The 21,203-nt window shown below is 43.7% G+C and overlaps 1 protein-coding gene across 5 annotated transcripts in view; it reads left to right on the plus strand.

The window, feature by feature from the left end:
• Positions 1–21,203, plus strand: part of UNC80 (unc-80 homolog, NALCN channel complex subunit) — a 133,720-nt gene that overhangs the window by 94,039 nt on the left and 18,478 nt on the right. For all 5 annotated transcript variants that reach the window (XM_074829703.1, XM_074829706.1, XM_074829704.1 and 2 more), the window contains 13 exons: positions 283–417; positions 1,176–1,314; positions 2,947–3,043; positions 3,710–3,880; positions 4,094–4,186; positions 6,714–6,749; positions 7,088–7,306; positions 11,297–11,497; positions 13,849–13,972; positions 16,257–16,382; positions 18,216–18,339; positions 19,082–19,288; positions 20,807–20,991. In XM_074829703.1, the coding sequence (XP_074685804.1) occupies positions 283–417; positions 1,176–1,314; positions 2,947–3,043; positions 3,710–3,880; positions 4,094–4,186; positions 6,714–6,749; positions 7,088–7,306; positions 11,297–11,497; positions 13,849–13,972; positions 16,257–16,382; positions 18,216–18,339; positions 19,082–19,288; positions 20,807–20,991 (1,857 nt within the window). The remainder of the gene's footprint in view (positions 1–282; positions 418–1,175; positions 1,315–2,946; positions 3,044–3,709; positions 3,881–4,093; positions 4,187–6,713; positions 6,750–7,087; positions 7,307–11,296; positions 11,498–13,848; positions 13,973–16,256; positions 16,383–18,215; positions 18,340–19,081; positions 19,289–20,806; positions 20,992–21,203) is intronic.

Consider the following 21,203-nt stretch of genomic DNA (forward strand, 5'->3'; position numbering starts at 1 on the left):
CTAGGAAGGAGAGGGAAGGAATCTACCTCCGATACATAGGACAAAAAATAATGGACTAAAGCTGTGACAAAGAAGGTTCAAGCATGACAAGCAAACCTTTTCTTCTAGGGATAGCTTGTCCCTGAAATGTATTACCAGAGAGGGTGGTCAAGTGTCCATCTTTAAAAACATGTTAGGCAAACATATCAGGAATGACAAGGCTGTAGTTCGTTCAGTCTGGGTTAGGAGTTGAAGAGCCCTTCCACTGGAGTTGTACTTCCATGCCCTTTTTCCTTTGCTCAGGTATACGCTGACTATGAAAGCAACCCACAGTTACGCCAAGCAATTGAATTTGCCTGCCGCCAGTTCTACATTCTGCATCGCAAGCCCTTTATTCTGCAGCTGTTTGCAAGCGTGGCCCCTCTCCTGGAGTTCCCTGTGAGTAAAAGCCTTTCCCTAGTCTCAGCGTGGGGAAGCCTGTGTATGCAGCCAGCCCCCCATCAGAGATCACAAGGAGAAAACCGCTGGAGCAGCAGCACAGTTCTTACTGAGCGTGTACTGCACTTGGTGCTGCACAGAACCATTTCTTGAACTTATTTCTGAACACTTCTGTTCATCAGTTGATTGAGCAGGTTGATGAGATAATGGGCCACCGGTATCCAGGCTAGTAAATGTGATCCCTCCTTAGATTTCAGTATATAAATAGGTTATAAAAGGACAGTAATGATTAGTAAATCCTTAAATGCAAATCCTTTCTTAGAATTCAGCAACAGGAACTAAAAGCTTAATGCCAAGTTTTAGTACATGTGAACTATAAAACTGGATTAGCCATATTTTGAAATAATTACTTTTTCATGTTTTAGTGAGTTAAAACAAGTTAATGAAGTTTCAATTTGAAGTGGGACTGCCAAATCTAACTGCACATACACTGTAAGCACACACATCTTTCTCCTTGACAGGGCAACAAAGATCTGCCCTTTCTGGGAAGTAAAGCTGTGTGCAGTCTTCAGATTATCCTTCCACTGTAGCATCAATCTGTTGAGTCAGGCAAGGCTTATTGTTTGATAGCAGTAAGCTCTCGAACTCCATGTGAGCCCTTTGTCAAAACAAAAGGTTGCCCACACCTCTAGATAAAAATTCCTGGGATGCACACAGGCCCTCAGAAAATCAACCACGAATGTCTGTTGTTGAAACAGGATGCTACAAACAATGGAACCAGCAAAGGAGTGTCAGCTCAGTGCCTGTTTGACCTGCTGCAGTCCTTAGAGGGAGATACTCCAGACATTTTGGACATCTTAGAGTTGGTGAAAGCAGAAAAGCCTCTCAAGTCATTAGGTAACAGCAAAACACTCTTTATTCGGTAATTCTGGTTTGTTGTTTATTAATTCACCATGCTTTGATGCAGCATGATTTGTCCAGGGCCCTTTTCTTCTCCCAGAATGCAGTCATATCTGTTTCTTATGCCTCCGGAGGCTTTTAAGGTTGGCTTTATCAGCACCATCCTTTTGGTATTTTCTGCAGGAGGGAAATTATTAACTTATTTTATTCCAAAGCTACTTTTTCTGCATTGAGCCTGCTAGTCTGAGACTAGCCCCTGGCATTTTGAATTTTATCATGTGTGGGTGAAGAATAAAGATGCCTAATAAACTGTATCATGCTGACAAGATCAGTGCCATCTCCTCTGCTCCATGTGGGCAGGAAACAAAAGCATCCTCTCCCGTGGGCAGACTATGACTAGAAAATGATGGATGCCATTCAGACATTCAACAGTGCTGAGTTCTAGGGGGGATGTTGGTTTATCACAAAGCAGAATATATACGGCTGTGTGATGTATCCAGGACACTCTGTCTCTTGATAGTTATCCATGCAATGCAGCATTTAAGAATTTGGCTGAGTTGTGATTTGCAGGGAAGTAATTTTTGCTGATTTTTATAAGGATCTTCAACTTATTTTCCAAATTTGCGCTTCCCCTAAACAATACTTATTTTGATGAACTGTGAAGCTTGTCTAGCCTTAGAGGTAAAGCTTTGTTATATACTGGGATTTTACCATTCTGCACAATTATATCACAAGTTATAGTATAAAATGGTACAGAAACGGAAGATATTTCTTCTTCTTTGTAGATTGCAGTAAGCATTTATATAAAATCTTTAGGTTTTCTGTGGAGGGTTATTCAAAGACATCTCTGAAAATTCCCAAGTTCTGTGCCTGGTATTTTCCATATGAAGATCAGAATTATCTTTGGACTTCTGTTGTTTGAAGTGATTTACATGCTTTGGGACCTTAACTTTTACTTGGGCTCCTGTATACCAAAGTCACTTCTGTAAACGGGTCTGTAGTTGTATTACAAGTATTATTCTTTGGATACTTCAGTTTCTTGATGCCTGGCACTAATTATATCCAAAGTAATATTTGTAATATGGGACTTAAATGCTTTTGAAAATTTTTTCTCAGATCACTAGCAAACCAGACTCACTTTTGTGCTGGCGCCCATGTGGCTCCCAGTATAGAACGGGCTTGATTTTTTATAAGTAAACTGTCTTCTGCCATCAGTGGTGTATCAGCATCATTTTTAGTGCAGTGGAAACATCTAGGAAAAAAGTGAGCGAGCATAAAAATTGTCATTAAGTTGACATGTGTGCTTTTCATGTATGAGTTTAAGATTTTGTTTGTGATGGGTGATGTTTGAAACGGGACTCCAGCAGCAGCTGTAGGCCTTATGCTCAGCAACGATTTGACCTGCTGAGAACTGTTTCTCACCTACTGAGTTTTTGGACAGGAGAGTGCAAGTGGGCGTGCAGCATGTTTCCTTTATATAGACAGATTTTTGTCAAAAAACAAGTCTATCGGGGATTATTAAGATGAGAAGCAACCAACTGAAGAGGGGAAAAAGGAAGGGGTGTGTTAGTTCCTTTCATATTCAGTATGTTTGTGTGATAGTCTTCTCATATTGCTTTACTCCTGCAGACTTCTGCTATGGGAATGAAGACTTGACCTTTTCAATCAGTGAAGCCATCAAGCTGTGTGTGACGGTGGTGGCCTATGCTCCTGAATCCTTCAGAAGGTGCTAATCTGTTTTCTTGGTTTGTGCAGACTCAGAAAAGGCATAAAAGCTGCACATGGCATGCAAAAGCAAGGCTGACAAATGGAGGCAGAGGATATAGAAATACATTCCAAGCACAGGCCTTCTTGTGAGGCCCATCCTCTCCCTGTTGATACCTTTTCTAGGGCACCAAATCCTGCCAGATGCAGCATTAAGCTAGATGGCAGCCTGAGTAGCAACACCTAAGCTGTAAGTGGGGATCACACTGTGTCCTGCAGGTTTCTGTTGTCAGCGAAGCAATGGAGGGGGAGAAACAGACAGCTGGAAAAAACCAGGAAGACACAGAGAGGGGAGGTAAGCTGCTAAAGCAAAAAGTTTAGTTTCCAAGAGGAAACCGGAGAAGAATGAGTCTTTGGAAGGGAAAGTGAATTCCTGCAAATGGATGACATATTCAGAAGATACCCAGAAGTTCAGGTTGTTTTTATTATTATTGTTTCATGCATCAGATAGCTTTCCCTGAAGTCCCTGATCCAAGAGCTTTTTTGGCCTGCTTATCTAGTGAGAAGCAATGAAGTCACAAGGCTAGTGAGAGATCCAAGGGTCTTCAGATAGAAACTTAAGCCTCTGCCTGATGTGAGTTTCAGGCCTGACAAAATAAACCAGACAAAGTATTGGTTATTTTTCCAGTCTCCAGATGCTGATGGTCTTGGAAGCACTCGTTCCCTGTTACTTGCAGAAATTGAAGCGTCAAACCTCTCAAGTGGAGACCGTGACAGCAGCTCGTGAGGAGATTGCTGCTATGGCTGCCCTTGCCACCTCCCTGCAGGCCCTCTTGTACAGTGTAGAAGTGCTCACCAGGTAACCCACATGGTGCAAAGGTCTGAGCCGGCATTCGGTTATCGGTGTGGGGAGAGGGAATGCACAGGGGGTCATGATATGCAGCTTAGCTTGAATAATGGTTGAGTTTTAGACATGGTAAAGTTAGTGCCAAATTTTACCAGATCACAAGCAGAACTTCAGTGCGCCTGTTAGATTTAGTCTTTAGTGTGCTATTCACCTTCCCATTGCCAGGCCTATGACAGCCCCACAGATGAGTCGATGTGACCAAGGCCATAAAGGGACCACAACAGCAAACCACACCATGTCAGCAGGGGTGAACACCAGGTAAGTCAGTGGGATTTTCTTTCTTTCTTTCTTTCTCATTTTTCTGAATAGATTTTTTTTTTTTAATAACGTAACATCTCATTGCTGTCTGAGGAAGTGCTCTACGTACTGTGAGAGAAAACAGTCAGATAAAAAGAGTACATAGCCCAGGACTGCATTTCTGACAGTAACCAAAATCCCCAAGACTAGAATTTCTAGTTTAAAACCATGTGACTAAATAGAAGACCATGATATCAAAATGGAGGACACCCATCCTAAATGTCTTTTTCTTTGTTTCCCTTTCTCACTCTAGAAGTATACTGACAAAGCAATTATGTGCCTCAGTTCTCTGCTTTGCTTCTTTCTGAGTCTGCTGCCAAAGCGACCACTGGGCAGAGCATGCTTGTATAGCAGAAGGGTTGGATCCTTCTGGCCTTGTTCTGAGAGGCTGAACAGCAGTACGAGCTCAGACTGCATGTCAGTTGAGACTTGCAGAAACTGGCACCTCCTCCGGGTTTCTTTTCTTCCCTTCCCCATTTACTTTTACTTTTCCTATGCTCTCTTTCTATCATCTTTACCTCCACATTGGTCTGTTTTGGGGTTTTTTTGCAGTAACAGATAGCAAAGGAGTGAGTGGCAGAGAATCTGAGAGAAAGGGAGGAATGACTGGGAATATTTTTGTCCTTAAAAAAAACCCCACAGAACTCCCACAAAAAAAAATTCACTCAGAAGAAGGACACAAGGAAGGAGATAGCGCCAGCAGACTGTAATACTGCTCCTTGGCCATATTGGCCATTCCAATTAGGCTGCTGCAAATTAGACGAGGCCACTGGACAATTTAGTCACAGAGCAAGGGTTTAAGAAATCTTGTTACAAAATCCTCCCACAAGCATTTGGGATTATGAAGGTTTTCTTTGCAGTACTGATTACCCCTCTGGGTAGCCCTGCCTTCTCCTGGCCAGGCTATGCCTTACTGTGCTTAAAATCTGAATGTTTGTGCTGACCTGGAAAGGGAATTCTCCCCTAGCAAAATCTGGGATAGCTGTTCTTCCAAAGCAGAGTACTTCCTCAGGATTTCTCTTTTGTCTCTAACAGCTGATAGTAAGTCCGTGCACAGCCAATAGTCTAGTACAGGGGTTCTCAACCTTTCCTTCACCACAGACCCCCTTTAAATACCTTTTGTGGCTGCGGACCACCAAGACTTAATTCAAGATTTAAAGCACTAGACTGCATCAAATATTTATTTCCATTTTCTCATGAAGGGTCTTCAAATTTGGAGAGAAGGGGAAATAAATTAATCTGTTAATGCACGCACTCCTATTATATCTTTATTGCAATGATTCCATATAAATTTAAAATAATACATCAACACTCTTCCACCCCTGCTTTAAACCTTTGTGGACCCCCTGTGATGACACCCAGGGGTCCGTGTACCACAGGTTGAGAGCCACTGGTCTAGTACAATACCATGGGCTGTATAGGGCTGTAAATCAGGAACAGCCTTCTGGCAAGACATGCTTTCCAAGTTATTCCCTGTCTTTCTTTGTATTGAAGGGAGATAGAAATCACTCTCTGCATGGATCATCAAAGGGCTGTCATGTCAATTTATAGATGTGTAGTGTACACATCTTGGTTGGTAACTCCTGGAATCAGCCTGTTATTCTTTAAGACTTATTCAGGCATGGATGAAACACAGCTTTGACTTTCAGTCCTGGATCTGAGAAGCAGATAAACCCTTTCATGCTCAAGTCTGAAGTGGATATATGACATTTACTTCTATTGCAAGATTGCCCAGTCTAAGGAAAAATAAGGTGTAATGGAAAGTAGTGCTTTATGATTTGTCTGCTGATTTTGGAGAGCAGTTAATACGTATCTGCCGACAGGCAATGTAGAGCCTCCTGGTGCTCTGTGACTCGGACATCTTGGCATCTTGGTTTACATTTCCAGATCTTTCTCATTGTCAGATGTTCAGTCTTTGATCCAAAATATTTTTGCACTGCTCCAGGTTTCCTGCCCTTGTTTCTTCTGTTGTGTTATCATTGCAACAGACATCTGCTAGCAACAGCAGGAGTCTCATGATGGTGGAATGATCACTGTTCCAGCCTTAGACATGTTAGCCAAGTGGTGCAGGGTTTGTTAATGCTTTCTCAACAAGAAGTGGCAAGAGAAAATTACAATAACACAAAAAAACCACGCTGAGTTATTCTTTCCACTAGGTGAGCTCTGCTTTCATGAAACAGACTGAGCACTGTGGTGAAAATCAGTAAGAGAAATTGCTTTAAAGAGGGCTATGGCTTTTAAACCTGAATTTTTCCTTTCATAACAAGGGCAATAGCTATAGGAGTCTGTTCTTTGCTGCCAGTTGGGAGGTAAAGGCTATTCAATGTGGTCACTAACTGTGTGTAGCCATTGTTCCAGTAACCAAGATACCATCCTGCCCATGGCAAGTATACTTCTGCACTAGAGCAGTGTTGCCTTCTTTCAGAAAGGCACAGTTTTAGGCACCACTAAGTTGCTGTTTACAACTGCACTGTTTCTGTTTCTCCAGGTACCCAGAACAGGGAGCCAAACTACACTTTATCAGGTACAGTAAAATCTTTGCCCAGTCTTCCCTGACACGTGATGAACTGTTCCCCAGCAGTTTTCTGGGTCCCACCCACTGCTGCTGTGACAGGCAGCCTTTTTTCAAGGGAGGGTAGCAAAGGAGAGATCATAGAGAAATTATTTTCATTTTTAACAAGACTTTGCAGATTATAATTTTCCTTTTTTTTTTTTTTTTTTTTTAATTGCAGATGCAACTATCTTTCCAGTTGCAGCAGAAAGCATCTGTTGCAAAAACAAGTTGGAGAGTTTGTTATGATCTGTGCCTGCTGTTCCACTGCATATAACACTTCCTACTTTTTCTCATTTTATATCCTCCAGGGAGAACCTTCACTTACTGGAGGAGGGGCAGGGTCTTCCCCGAGAGGAGCTGGATGAACGAATTGCCAGAGAGGAGTTCAGGAGACCGCGGGAGTCACTGCTGAATATCTGCACAGAGTTTTACAAGCACTGTGGTCCAAGGCTGAAGATTTTGCAGAATCTGGCTGGTGAGCCCCGAGTGACTTCTCTGGAGCTGCTGGATGTGAAGTCCCACATGAGGTATTCCACAGGCATTCTGCTTTTACTTGTTCATTTTAGGGGGATTCCTTTCTTTTAGCTCTCAATTTTTCATAATAGCAGACAGAATCACTTTTTGGTAGTGCAGTTGCATGTTGCTGTCTGAAATATGCAGAGCTTGTTTTGGATGTTCCTCAGATTGTACCTGACACTGCTTGTGTATGAGGAAGGTTTCATATGCTCTACTCTGGTATCATTCAGACCCCCATCTCCAGTGGATGAAATAGCTCCACACAAGCCCATCTGATACATCAGAGTATGTTGCAGCGAGGAGCAGAGCAGATAAGGCTGCCTTTGCAGGGCAAGGGGTAGGGAAGCTGCCTAGCTGGCTGAAATGACCTTTATCCTCTCCTGTGACACAGTGCATCAGAACCAGCTGCTAAAAAGCAAGAAAGGCAGAGCAACCACTGCACTGTATTGCATAAATGCCTGAAATATGGGGGAGGATAGGACAGAAGGCATTTACAGGACCACCACCTCAGCATGTCATACAGCAGGTGCACAAGTCTTTTATTTAAGGTGCAGCACTGAGCCCAGCTTGCTGTTTGGATGCTCACTGCAAACTGTTTCATGTGATGCTCTCCTAGAAGAAGTTGGGGGTAGGGCCTTCTAAGCACTTCGGACCTGATTCTCTTCTCTGTGCTGTTCAGGGTAGACATAAAATAGCGTAAGTTGCTACTGAGAAGTTTGTCCAGCTGTAAAAGACAACAAAAACTGGGAGAAGAGGGAATGGACCTGATTCTGTTGTCAAACCCTTTTCTCACATAGTATTCTCTCAGGAAACATAAACTCATTAGAGTTGTTTCATGGTAAGATGTGTCTCAATGAAAACAGCACAGATACTCTCCAAGTGAGCCACAGTTAGCACTGCTCTGACTGGCACTTGTCAGAAGGAAAACTGGGATTAGTATGAGGCGGTCCTAGTGTATCGCTTGGCAGGGGGGTCACAGGGAGACCTGTATTCTTTTATGAGACAAAGAAATACTTCAAGATCATTCTTTGAATACAGAATATCTAAATACCAAGAGACATTTTTGTATGGCCTCAGCCAAACAGTGCTCGGTAGGGTATCAAAGTAAACAGGAAAGATAGCAAAGATATCTTTAAGCTGTTTCAGACTCGCCTCAAAAGTCAATCAGAACCACCTCAACAGTAATCTATGTTGTTCCCTGAACCCTGAGAGGCCATTCTGGCTGTCAATTATTCCTTTGAGTGCTATAATTTTTCCTCAGGAATAGCCTGTAAAGGAAGATGAAGGGTGACAAATCCTAGCAATGCACTGAACCAGCTCTGTTCCTGCCCCTGGACCAAGGAAAACCCTCTAAAAGCTCTTCTACCTTTTACATGCATGCTCTGAAAAAAATGGCAAAGCCCCTTAGCTGGCAGATTCTGTCACGATTAGAGATCTTTGGATTCAGGCTGTCTCTATAGAACACAAAATTGTGTTTGACATTAATTGAGCTCTTGTTTAACAAACGCCCCAAATTCCTCTGGGAGTTGGGAGGTGCTTTTTGTTTGGTTTGTGTGTTTGCATATCAATTCAGTGTTGCTCTTCTCCCCCTTCTGGCAAATGTTTAATAATTTAGAGGGTAATTTTAAACAAGAGAAGTCTGTTTCCACAGATCTGTGTCATTCTTATATAGTGCTTGGCTGCAAACAATCTGAAAACCTGCTGGACATGGCTGCTTTTGCAGTGCCACCTGTACATTTTTTCCAAGGGACACAAGCCTCAGAAATCAATACATCTGTTTAGCTGCATTACAAACTCCATGACTTTTAGCAATGGAAGCCCAAGATAAGAACTTTAATCTTATGTTAGAAGCAAAGGCGAGATTCTCAGGACAGATTATGTTCTTGGTTAGACATGTTGGGGTTTTTTTTTATGATTTCAATGGGAGTGAGGAACATGTGTCTGATGAATGAACTTTATTTAGTGCAGTAAAGGGGCTTGCTTCTTTTTACTATCCTAGTCTTACATCTGTATGCCACATAAGAATGCTCTAGTGTACTACCCAGAAGTATTTGCAGTTTAACAGTAATGGGGGAACTTCATTTCTACAGGTTTTCTATTCCAGAGTAATTAAGTTTAATGGTTCTTAAACTATTTTATGTCCCTCTCTTAGAAGATGAATTTAACAAATTTAAATCCATATGTACAGAAGGTGTTCTTGGTATATTTTCTGGAAAGATACTTTCTTGTGAGAAGATTTCCATGAAGCAGTCACAGTACACAGTAGTAGCTGGCAAATACTGCATTCTTTCAAGAGGGAAGGTCTTTCATGGTCAAAGGTTATGGCAGTAAAACTAAGGCGTTGATTTACAGAAGATAATGAGCTGTGCTCTGATTCTCTTCTGTCTCCTGGAAGGTGCTAGAAATAACTGCTTTATTGGGGTTGGAACCTGAATTGTTTTTTCATGGTTAGCCCTAAATAAAAGCGAACATCATCTTGATTCTTACATAAATTCATTTCATAAGTATCAGTGAAAGGACTGACAGGATTTAACCGCTGTAGGAAAAAAACCTTATGTCTAAGTAGAGAGTAGATTTACCAGAATGTGATGTGACAGCCATGGTCTCGGGAGGCTGACAAATGTCATTTCAGAGACCTCAGAAAACAAGATAATATGCTAGTCACTTCAGACAGGATTAATCTCACCCAATTTTAGCCATTTAAAAGTTAAATGTTTAGTCTGCAAAAGTCATAAAGATCTTTTTGGACCCAGTGAAAAGGGAGATGCACATCCAATGAGCTGTTTATCCCAGTATTTCAGAAGGTAAGAATTTCCTAGGTTGCTTATTTCTGCATGAACAGAGCTAGAAGATTAATTGAGATTGATGTCTCAAATTGGATGAGATGGATTTTGCACTTTATATTGCATAAGAAAGTTTTTATATACCATTATGTGCCACCGATATTGTATTGCCAGAAAGAAGTGTAATTATACAATAATTTAAATTTCACAGTGTTTAAGAAAATAGACCTATGCCATAGTAGGACAAAGTAGTTGTGAAAAGTAATAATAAAGAAATACTGGATAAAGAAACACTTTTATATAGCACTTTTGGTTAATCTGAAGAACTCATTGCCCTTGATATTGCTAGACAGATTTTAAAGAGAATAGAAATAAGTTCCATTAGTTGAAGGCATTTCAGAAGAAGCCCCCACAATATGAATAGGATTGTACTGTAATCATCTACTACAAAGTCTGTTGATGTTTCAGGAAGTATACAGGTTTCTATCCCTTTTATTAGTAGATGTACCTTTATTACTTATCTTTGTCTACCGCAAATATTCAAGTATTTCAGTAGGTCTTTATCAAACTACAAGTGTAAGTTAAATGTTGCCGTGGTATTTCAAAGTCAGTACAGAAAATGCCATCGGCAAGGCCATGTGGGAAGGTTAGAAGAAGCAACAGCAACACAATCTGTAGAGGTGTTAGGAGAAACAAATCAGAGCTGCAGGGAGTAATCATACAAAGTACATGTTGTGTAAACCTATGGGACAGCACATTATTTTTAAAATTTAAGCTGAAAACTGCACAGTGAGACCTGTTAAAGTGGTGACGCTGAAAAACAAGCAAAAAACCAAACCAAATCACTCATTACTTGACATACAAGTGATGTTAGGTCTGTGTTTCACAGGCATTTGCAATGTTGTAAACAGCTCAGGTGCATTGTTTTTAGCTGCACAAATCTGTGATTCCTGATGTTCCTTTGGTGCATTTGATGTCAATGTAAAAATGTTCTTTAGACCATTCACATGTGCATAAATATAAACAGTGATTCCTGCAAAAGAATCTTAACAGACCAGGAACTGTGGTCTCCGGTCTAAGAGTTTAAATAGCAGCACGTTTGACTTTTGCATCTTTTTCTTTTTACTAGGCTGCTGAAGATTTATCTGTTAGTTCATTGGCATGTGTGGAGAAGTGCAAGTTGTATTTCATTTTCCTCTTAACAAACCCTGGTTTTAGATTGGCAGAAATCGCACATTCCCTGCTGAAACTGGCACCTTATGACACGCAGACGATGGAAAGCCGTGGTCTGCGGCGCTACATCATGGAGATGCTGCCCATCACTGACTGGACAGCTGAGGCGGTGAGACCTGCCCTTATCCTCATCTTAAAGAGATTGGATCGTATGTTCAATAAAATTCACAAGATGCCTACTTTGAGGTGAGCAGGTATAACAGAAACCCTCTGGGGTCCATTTCTGATGTTGCAAGCCTTGAAGTGTGGGTATGTCATCTAACTAAAACTGTCATGTTGCAATGAACCTTTACAACATATCAGAAAATGAACAGATGTTTTTTTCTCTGTAAGTGTGCATTTATGTTGACATTTTTGTTGTGTCTTCTGGTAGCAAGAGAAGAAGTGCATGGTTATTAAGAACTACAGAAGGAACTTCCAGAAATCTCATTTTTCTTTCTCCAAAATAAGCCTTCAGATTTGTAACGTCTCACCCTCTTTATTAATTTTAGCTCTGAGTTGAGGAGATTAATTGTATTTTTTAATGGAAAGTTAAACTGTAGTAAGGGTATTTCTAGTGTGCCTTCTCATGAAAATACTGTTATGTTCTCTGTAAAGATAAAAATAGTCTGGAGCTATGCAGTAGCTTCTGAATGCTCCTTAGTAAAGGGAACAGAACTGCATTGATTGCATCTAGTCAGTGGCTGGTGTATCACATAGCAGCATTATGGTACTGGCTTTGGCAGCTTCAGAAGTATTCAACATGGAGCACTCCTACGTCAGAGGCAGTGATACAAATCCAGTCTGGGTAGTATAAAATCTCTCAGTCCTGTAGACTTTCCAGTGATCTGAGTAAGAAGAGTCATTGGTCTCAGCCACCCTCATGGGCATATGTCCTCAACTGCTTGAATCAGTCACTCTGTTGTCAGTCTCAGCTGAGAAGCCAAATGATGTTAGAGAACATCAGAATGTAGGACTCAAACACAAAACTTTAGGTCCCCGTGGGAATCATAGGTACCCAACTAAGATGGAGCAAATAGGGAGGTGATCTCTTCTTTCTGACATCACTATCTATCACTTTCCTTTGGCTAACAATTCACTTTAAGAAACTCCTGCCCTTGTAGGGAATTTAGAGGCAGAAATTTTGATGCTTCTCCTTCCTGTTGGTTTGATTCTTTGCCATGTCTTGCCTGCTTCTCACTCATTCTTTCTTTTCTCACTCATACTTTCTCCTGCCTCAAAGGCAGCTTAGGGGTCTTCCTGTTCCTGAAGATCTTTCCTCTTTCTGTAAGCTGAATGAATGCTCATAAATTAAGATTCACTTCATATTCTCTCTGTCTGTTGCCTGTACCTATGCCTGGCTGAAATTGCTCTTCTGTACACAAAGGAACAGAGACAGCAAAGCCACTGGACCAAATGCAGCAACTACATTTAAACATCATTGGGCCAAGAAGTCTCTTAGAGATGAGGCTGGGCGCCAGACCCCAGGAGCCATCCACTGGGGTCCTTACATCAGAAGCTTCCATGCTGCCTCCTGTGGGCGCCCCACTCGGAAACCAGTGTCTGATGGGAGCAGTATGTGTGTAAGAAAGTACAAGAACAAACGACTACTCTAGAGATTTAGAAACAGTGGATGCATAAGAACTTACCTAGTGAACACTTGATCCCCCACATGTCTCTAAGAAGTCCACTGAGGAGCTTGACTAGGATATTGTCTCTAGCTACAAGTTATCCAAGCCTCGTCCTTCTGTCCCAGTAAGTCCACAGTCAGATGCTGGCTTGAGAACTATACATAGTGCAAAGAGTCAGGCCCAGCGTGTGAACCACTTCTGATGTTACCTATGCTGCATCTGCTTATGATTAGGAAGGACTCCATTCAGTACCTGTCACAAGCCCTAGAAGCTGTTTTGGTGAAAAAAGCAAAGTGTCAGGGAAGAAAGGATCCTGGAATGAAGGACTTCGGTGCTGGTAGGGAATGAATCAGCCCTCCTGCACAGGGGGAGGAAGGTGAAGATTGTACTGGTGAGCCAGTTTCCGTTTAGGGCAGACTGTGACTGGGAGTCACTCTGGCAGAGCAGACTAGACTGCAAAGTAGCTTCCAGAGGGCACTCACAGCTGATGGGGTTTGCTCCCCTCAGTGAGAACACCCACAAGGCACTAAAGACGGAGGAGTCGCTCTCAGCTGGGAGCATGGTCCCACACTGGCACACCTGAGAGAGCTGCCTGGTGGCTCCCTTTCATTCACTGTGCCCAAGGGAAGCGTTAGGGAGTGAAACACAGCTCATCCACCACTGCTGTTGTGAGGGGGCTCGTGTTGCTAGCGCAGACCCCTCTGCTACGTTTCTCGTCTCTCGCCCAGTGTGCTCTGTGGCTCTGTGCTTTCCTGAGCTGCGCGGGTAAAACCTTTTCTCTGTTGTGCACTTTGTGCTCATCTTGGACGTCGTTGCTGTCTGACACGTTTCCTCTGTGGGCATCACTGTGTGTCGGTCGCCGTGTTTAAGAGCGTCTGGTGGGGGGCAGGAGGCCTGCGGCTAACGGCACCTACTGTTGTATTGCAGGCGCCAGGTTGAGTGGGAGCCTGCCAGCAATTTGATTGAAGGGGTTTGTTTGACACTTCAGAGGCAGCCAATCATATCCTTCCTGCCTCACCTTAGGTCTCTGATCAATGTGTGTGTCAATCTGGTGAGTAGCCGAGCGGCAACCCCGTGAACCTTTGCTAAACCTCCCCCTGCTGTTGACATCTCTGGACTGAAGATGACCGTTCATTCCCATTCCTGTCATTTTTACCTGTCCCCCTTCCCCCCCACGAGGGGATTTCGCAAGTGACACTAGAGATAGCAAGGTTCATTTTTGAAGTGGTGCATGGGGAGATACAGTGACCGGTAGTGGTGGTCAAGTGATTTATTTCCGTTGCTTCCCACGCACCACTTTGAAGATCCACCTTTGCCAGATTGAGCTGAGAGCTGAGGGCTGCAAGTTGGAGAGTGGGGTGGTGGAGACTGCACACACCTGGTAGAGACGGGGAGAGGGTGGCACTGGGGATACCTACCATCTCCAGTGGGGAAGGACCCTGATGGCTCGGTCAGAGGCCATCAGGTGTTGGCTAGTTAGAAGGGTTTACATGGGTGGATTCACTTCACTGTTTGCAATGTCCCTGGCTTGATCTAGTACAGGTTTGCACTGTACAATGTTCAGATCCCACTCTTGGTAGAATTTATGCTCCTAAGTGTGTTACAACAGAGACATGATACAGATGGAGTCTGTCTGGTCATTCACTGATAGACTGTGGTGTTTCTGCAGGTGTTACACTGAGGGAAAACCCTCCATTTGGTATCTGCAACTCCAGCCATTTGGACAACCATGCATGCTTTCATTCCATGTGGAAAAAATACAAATAAGGGGCAAAAGACCACTAGCATTTTTATTGTTATTGGATTTTATAACATTTTCTCCTTAGAACGTAAAGATTGTCACTTTTTCTTAGCAGTTACAAAAACCTCTCAGGGTTCACCAATGCTCTGAGAGGCTTTAAAAACAATGATCATCACTAAAATGCAATATCAGTTTTTGCCAGGTTCCTGTCCTTCAAGTTCATTCAGCACTCATTGCTGCAAGGGCAGGGAAGCTCCAACCTGTCAGGGTCCGTAAGACTTCTTCCTTGTTCAAGCAGAGGTAGCTACAGGAGGTACTGCAAATCTGGGCCCTCAGACTCCTTAGGGTTGCTACCAAGGGAGGCTGCTACAGAGTTAGCTCAACTACAAGTTTAGAATGGACTTGCAGTTTGGCAAGCAGGCATGGCAGAGTGATTCATGCCAGCAAGCTCTCCAAAGGGCCTGCATTAAGAATTAGCCAGTGCTCTAAAAATAGCAGAAAGCTCTGCAGTGCTGAAGTGCAATCATCATGCTTACGTTCAGGTGGCTGGGAACACCAGGGAGAGCTACCAGGAAAAGATGTACTCTTACTGTCAAGAGTATTTTACTTTTAGCTGTCAGAACTATAGCCACTGTGAGCTGTGGGAGCACCCCTGACTGCATGCTGTATCACGTGTAGACCAGTTGAACCACGAAGCCCAAAAACAGATCAGACAGGAAAGCGGGGAAATGTCTAAATGATAATCCATAGTGATACAAAGAAAGGGCTCAGCCTCTTCTCTTTCTAAATTGTCCTTTGGTTTTCTGGCAGAAAACTGGTTATTGCCTTTTTCCCCAGGCTGAATTTGGAAAAGAAAGAGTGCATTCATCTCCCCTAAGCTTCCATGTCTGCCAGGTCTACCCGTTCCTGTCATCGTGCCTAGTCATTGAAGAGAAACAGACGTATGCAGGCCTGTCATTTAATTCCTCCTGAGGGACACATCCTAAACAGTTCAAATAACTCCCCCTAGAAGTGCTATTTTCTTGTGCTGATATTTCAAGGAGTCACATTCAGGTGACTCTGCTTCAGGTCAGGTGAGAAGAGTCATACTTAATAGCTCCTAAGCACAGACTGTGTTTGAGAGGAATCTGAACATTGTACAAAACCCGGCTTGGGTCAGACTTAGGACATTATTTTTAAGTAGATCAGCAAGAGAAGGGAAAAGATGTCCAGTTTCAATGCAGACTTTTTGCTTTGATGACATATTTTTATTTGTTACAGTCATTACATGACATATCCTCCAACTCTAACTGTTCCACCAGTCCAGTGCTGGTCATTCGGGGCTGGTACTGGGTACATTTATAAATGTACCAGGTTACCCGTGCACTCCTCCCATCCTTGCTGGTTCCCCCTTCTCCCCTCCCTTTCCCTGCTAGAGCTCCTTCTCCCCACTGGCCCCAGCTCCCTCAAGGACCACTGGGGGAGCTGGTTCTCCTAGATCCACCCTAACTCAGTGCTCGATGAAAGGCGCCTCCATTTCACTGATGTTGGAGGATATGGCATGGATGAAACTGTAAGTAGTCAGTTGTGGTGATGTGCTCTGTTTGTATTGCAGGTGATGGGAGTGGTAGGACCCTCCAGTGTGGCTGACGGATTACCCCTTCTTCATCTCAGCCCTTATCTCTCGCCACCTCTGCCCTTCAGCACAGCTGTTGTCCGGCTTGTAGCATTGCAGATACAGGTGTGTCTGCCCTGGCCTGTGGCCAGGCCTGTTATAGCTTCTGGTTGAGACACCAACTCATTGGTGCTCTGTTTTCTTTCTGCAAAAGCTGGGCAAAAACTGTGGAACATACACCAAAAATGAAAGACAAACAACATTCTCCCATCTTTTTGAAGCCTTGAACTCAAGCTCAGAACTCACCTGTTGGGGCCAAGTCCACAGCAAGCATCCATCAGCTTAACACTGCTGTTGGTCCAGGGAGTTTGGCTGATTGATGCTGTATAAGGTTCTGACAAGCATGTTAGGATTCTCTGCAGGATCTAAGGAGTTAGCATAAGCCTCCTGCCACAGGCAGATGGGCCCTGCCTTGGGTCACATCCATGCAACCCTACCTTTTTTCCTGTGGGACCACGTGTGCAACTGAGAGTGGAGTTTGTGCTCTTCTGCTCTTACCTGAGCTGGTCACACAGTGTGCCAGCTCAAAAAAACAGGGCAACTTGGCTTTTCAGCTGCTGACTCAATAGCATCCTTGTTGTCCAGAATAAAAAAACCCATCCTGGACTTTTTGGAGAATTTCATCACTATTCCTTTCTCATAGCAGTGCCGTAATTATTACAGAGTCTTTCTGCCTCTGTATCCCTTTCCCTCCCCATTGGCATGAAATCAGACAGAATGGTGACCAAAGAAGGGACAAATTTCCTAATCTAGCTCCAACTTGCATTTTTAAATATGCATTGGCACATCCAGTTTAATACTTCAGCAGGTATTTCTGAGCAGCAGGGCAGCTTGGGAAGGAAGGCTTGTAGGAACCAAAACACAGTGCTGTCCCTCAGAGCACAAAAGGACGTTTTGGTACCAACTGACACAGAATGAGGACAGATTTCTTCCAGCTCTGAGGTAATGGTTCTTTAATCAAAAGCAAAAAAAGGGCCACCTTCACCTTCTCTGAAATCTTTTGTCTTTTTTAAAACCAGATACCAAATTAATAATTTTTGAAAAGTATTGGGAGTTTTTACTTTTGTTATCCTCTTCTCCCTGTTCACTCATTCATGGACTTTAAATGTAATGAAAACCAAACATGTCAGAAAAATATTTCCAGCAGGATATGAAACAGAAGTACTTCACACCCCATCAGAAAGCATCTTCTCCTGGAATTTCTCAGCCCAGGTCTGCAAGCTTGAGGGGTTGCGAGGTTCAGTTGCATTTCACAGCTAAGTCTGTAGCAACTGGGAGGTTGTAAATGAGCAGAGGTTGTAGTGACAGTCATTTGTGTTACCTCCTCTAAAGACGATGAAAGACCTTTCAGTTTAGGCTTGACTATGCGTCAAGAAGTAAACATGCATTTTGTTTATTTTCAGGAGTTCATTCTTTGCACTAGGGAGGATGATTGGGCAGCACAAAGTGAGGCACAACAAAAAATACGTTCAGGAATAACCTCCATGTTCAGACAGCAGAATATTTAGATCATGTCATTTGTGCAATTTCCTCTGTTTCTTTTTTTATTCCTCATATTCTGGGTCAGTTCCTGATACCATTCACAGCAGTGCAAAGTTTAAGACTAACACTCAGCTGACTCCTGTGGGATACATCTGATTTTGTTAATGGTATCTATAAGTTAGGAATCTGGGCTTCTTACATCTTGGCTATGACAAGAGCAGGTGACACCTGTGTTACTCTGTGAATTCCTTTCACTCCTGACTTAAGTGGTCTCAGGGCTTCTAATTCAATCAGGTCATCAATGCTGGTGTTGTACTGTGTAAACAGGGTGCCCAGGGGATCGTCATTCCCTGCAGTAACTTGTGTGCGTGATCTGCTGATGAAATCGTTTAATCCTTTCTTATTATTACTGCACAGGCTTTGAAAGAAGATTTCCCCCTAAGCCATGTCGTCTCCCCATTCACCAATCAGGAAAGAAGGGAAGGAATGCTTTTAAACCTACTGATTCCATTTGTGCTCACAGTAGGATCTGGAAGCAAAGGTCTGACTAATTTAACAAAAAGAATTTTTCTCCCCCTTTTCTGACAACTGATGTTTGCACTTTCCTTGCTCTCTGTTGATTTTTTTATTTTTATTTTTTTAATTTGTTTTTCTGTCACTGGCAGTGTGTCAGCTAAGTGCCCTTTGGGTCCAAGACTGAAAAGAGCCCCACTGGGAGAAGTTGTTGTTGTTGTTTCTTTTCTTTCTTTCAGCTGTGCCATGGTTGAGTCAGGTCTTACACAGATGTGCTCCTTCTTTTGAAACTGGGGTGCAGGGCAAGACAAATCTGTTGTAGCAGGAGCTACAGAGGGGAGCAGAGGTCACAGAAATTGGGTGCCCCTGTGGATCACAGTCTGCCCAATCCATGCCACTTGTCTGGCAGAAGTCCTGCTCCTTGCTTTCTTCTATAGAGGGTGATCGCTGGTAAATCCCTAAATGAAAGCAAAGAGTACAGGGAGAGGGGAATGTCAAAAGGAAATGAGACCACGAGACCACTGAACGGGACATTTCTTTGTGCTGTGTAGCTCTGTGTTTGTGTGTGTTTGTGTTGGTGCTAAAATAAACTTTGCCTTTGCTTGCAGGAGGAGAAGCAGCATAACAAGGTGTGGGGGACAGAGTTTTGGCTTAGGGGACATTTGAGATTGCACCCCATTTTGGAACTGAGCAGGGTCTGGATCTTTTGGGTGTCTTTGATGGGATGTAGCCTGATCTTTCTCTCTCTCTCCCCTCCTAATGCATCTCAGACAGCCCCTGGCTGGAGCAGCCTGAGGTCCTGCTGCTGCTCCAGACTGTTATCAATATCCTCCTGCCACCTCGCATCATCAGCACTTCCCGCAGCAAGAATTTTATGCTGGAGAGCTCCCCTGCCCATTGCTCCACCCCAGGGGATGCGGGGAAGGATCTGCGGCGGGAAGGGCTCGCAGAGTCCACCAGCCAGGCTGCCTACCTGGGTGAGTGATGGCTTCTGCTGACCACTGAGAAGAGACAGAGATAAAATGGAGCGTTCAAGACTGTAGACAGCACCAAAGAAAACCGTCTCAGGCAGGAGCTAATTGAGCTCTTCAGAGCTGCTTTAGGTCTTGCCCTGAACAAGGGGCCAGGCCAGAGTGTACCTCTGGAATGTATTGCAACGTGAGCAGTGTCTGCACTGCAGCTGGAGGAGATTGCAGCACAGGTAGAAGTTGCTCAGTTTTCACACTGCCAGAATATAGCAGCAAAGCCACAAAAGGCAAGTCAGACTGTCTATCAGCCCCTAATATCACAGCTTCACTGGCCCTTGGCTAGTTAGGGTGCAGCGTGATGCAGTCTGCCTGCCTGCTGGCCCTGTGCACACACAGTCCTTACTGACTGGTATTCCCTCTGCTCACTGTATGCTGCTGCAATGTAATACTATATTTTCTCACGTATGACCCACAGGTGAAAGGAAAGAAAAAATAACCAAATTGGAGGTGGCAGCAGCACTGCAGGTTATCGGGGCTATATGGGGAGAGTTTTGTCTCCAAGCTCTCACTCCTTCAAACAGCTTTCCTGTTTTTGATTTTGTGAGGGCATTTATCTGAAGACTTATATTCAGGTCTTTGTTAACCCATATCTGAGGAATGGGGTAACACTAATGAAAAAATGGCAGTTCACCACTGATTTAGCCCCCTACCCCAACAAACCTGAATACAGATGTGTGATGGCTGAGATGTCTTGACCATCCCATCAAGAAAGATAGAGTAGTCAACCTTCCCCCAACAATTCCCAGGTCCCCCTGTTCCGACCAGGGGAGCATGGAAAGGGGGAGATCGCTTGTCTCTCCTGTGAGCTAACTGTTGGTCGCTGCCCACTTTAATATAGAGCTTTGTTTTCAACCTCATCGCTGTTCATCCCATTTGTAATGCAGTGCTCTAGTGAATTACGGCCCCTGGCTTACTGGACCGTGGTTTTGTTTAGATTACAGTTTGGCCATGACTCATGCAGCTGCACTGCTAGAAAGGTTCTTTTCATTACCCCATAAATAACCTGAAGGTTATTGTGCTCACAGGGTGACTCTTTGTGTGGATGAGCTTGATCAAGATTTTTGAGGTTGTCTGATCAGACAGGGCTGTATTCCCCCCCAGCTGCTTTCAAAATATCTGAATTCCAGGAAGACAAAAGAACTCTTCAGGGAGGGAGAGGAGAAGCTAGAGCAAGAAAATACAGAGGAACTTAGGTGTGAAGTAGGAAAATTTCTCTGGAAATGGGACTCTCAATCCTGATCCCGAGGCCTTTATTATAAGAAGCTTGTCCTCCTTCCCTGCCGTGTTTGAAGACTGATAGAAAGGACAGTTGTGACTCTGAGGTGTGTGGGTGTGCATGTGCACGTGCATGCATGCATGCCTGCGTAGGTTTGTGCCCACTGTGGCCCCCCTCTTTCTCCCTCAATGCTTGTAAGGGACACTGCTAACATCTCTGACTGCCATTTGCTGGTGTGTGTTCCCCTGTAGCCCTGAAGGTGATCCTTGTTTGCTTTGAACGGCAACTGGACAGCCAGTGGTACTGGCTGAGCCTGCAAGTCAAAGAGATGGCACTGCGGAAGGTGGGAGGGCTGGCCCTGTGGGATTTCCTCGACTTTATCGTACGAACACGGATCCCTATCTTTGTGCTCCTTCGGCCCTTCATCCAGTGCAAGGTAACAGTTGCTTTGGCTCCTGATAGATCACTCCCTGAAGGCAAGATATCCTTTATTCCCCTGCTGAGAACAGAGGAACAGCACTCCTGGAAGAACTGTGTGTTTATGTAGGGAGTGACTTTTCAGAAGTTAGTAGGCCTGACAACCCTTTGAAACTATATCACAGGGCTTTTTCCTAGACAACACTAAAGAGTATGCCAGTCATACAAGAG

The sequence above is a fragment of the Strix aluco genome, chromosome 6 (assembly GCF_031877795.1).
Source record: "Strix aluco isolate bStrAlu1 chromosome 6, bStrAlu1.hap1, whole genome shotgun sequence".
NCBI classification, from domain to species: Eukaryota; Metazoa; Chordata; class Aves; order Strigiformes; family Strigidae; genus Strix; species Strix aluco.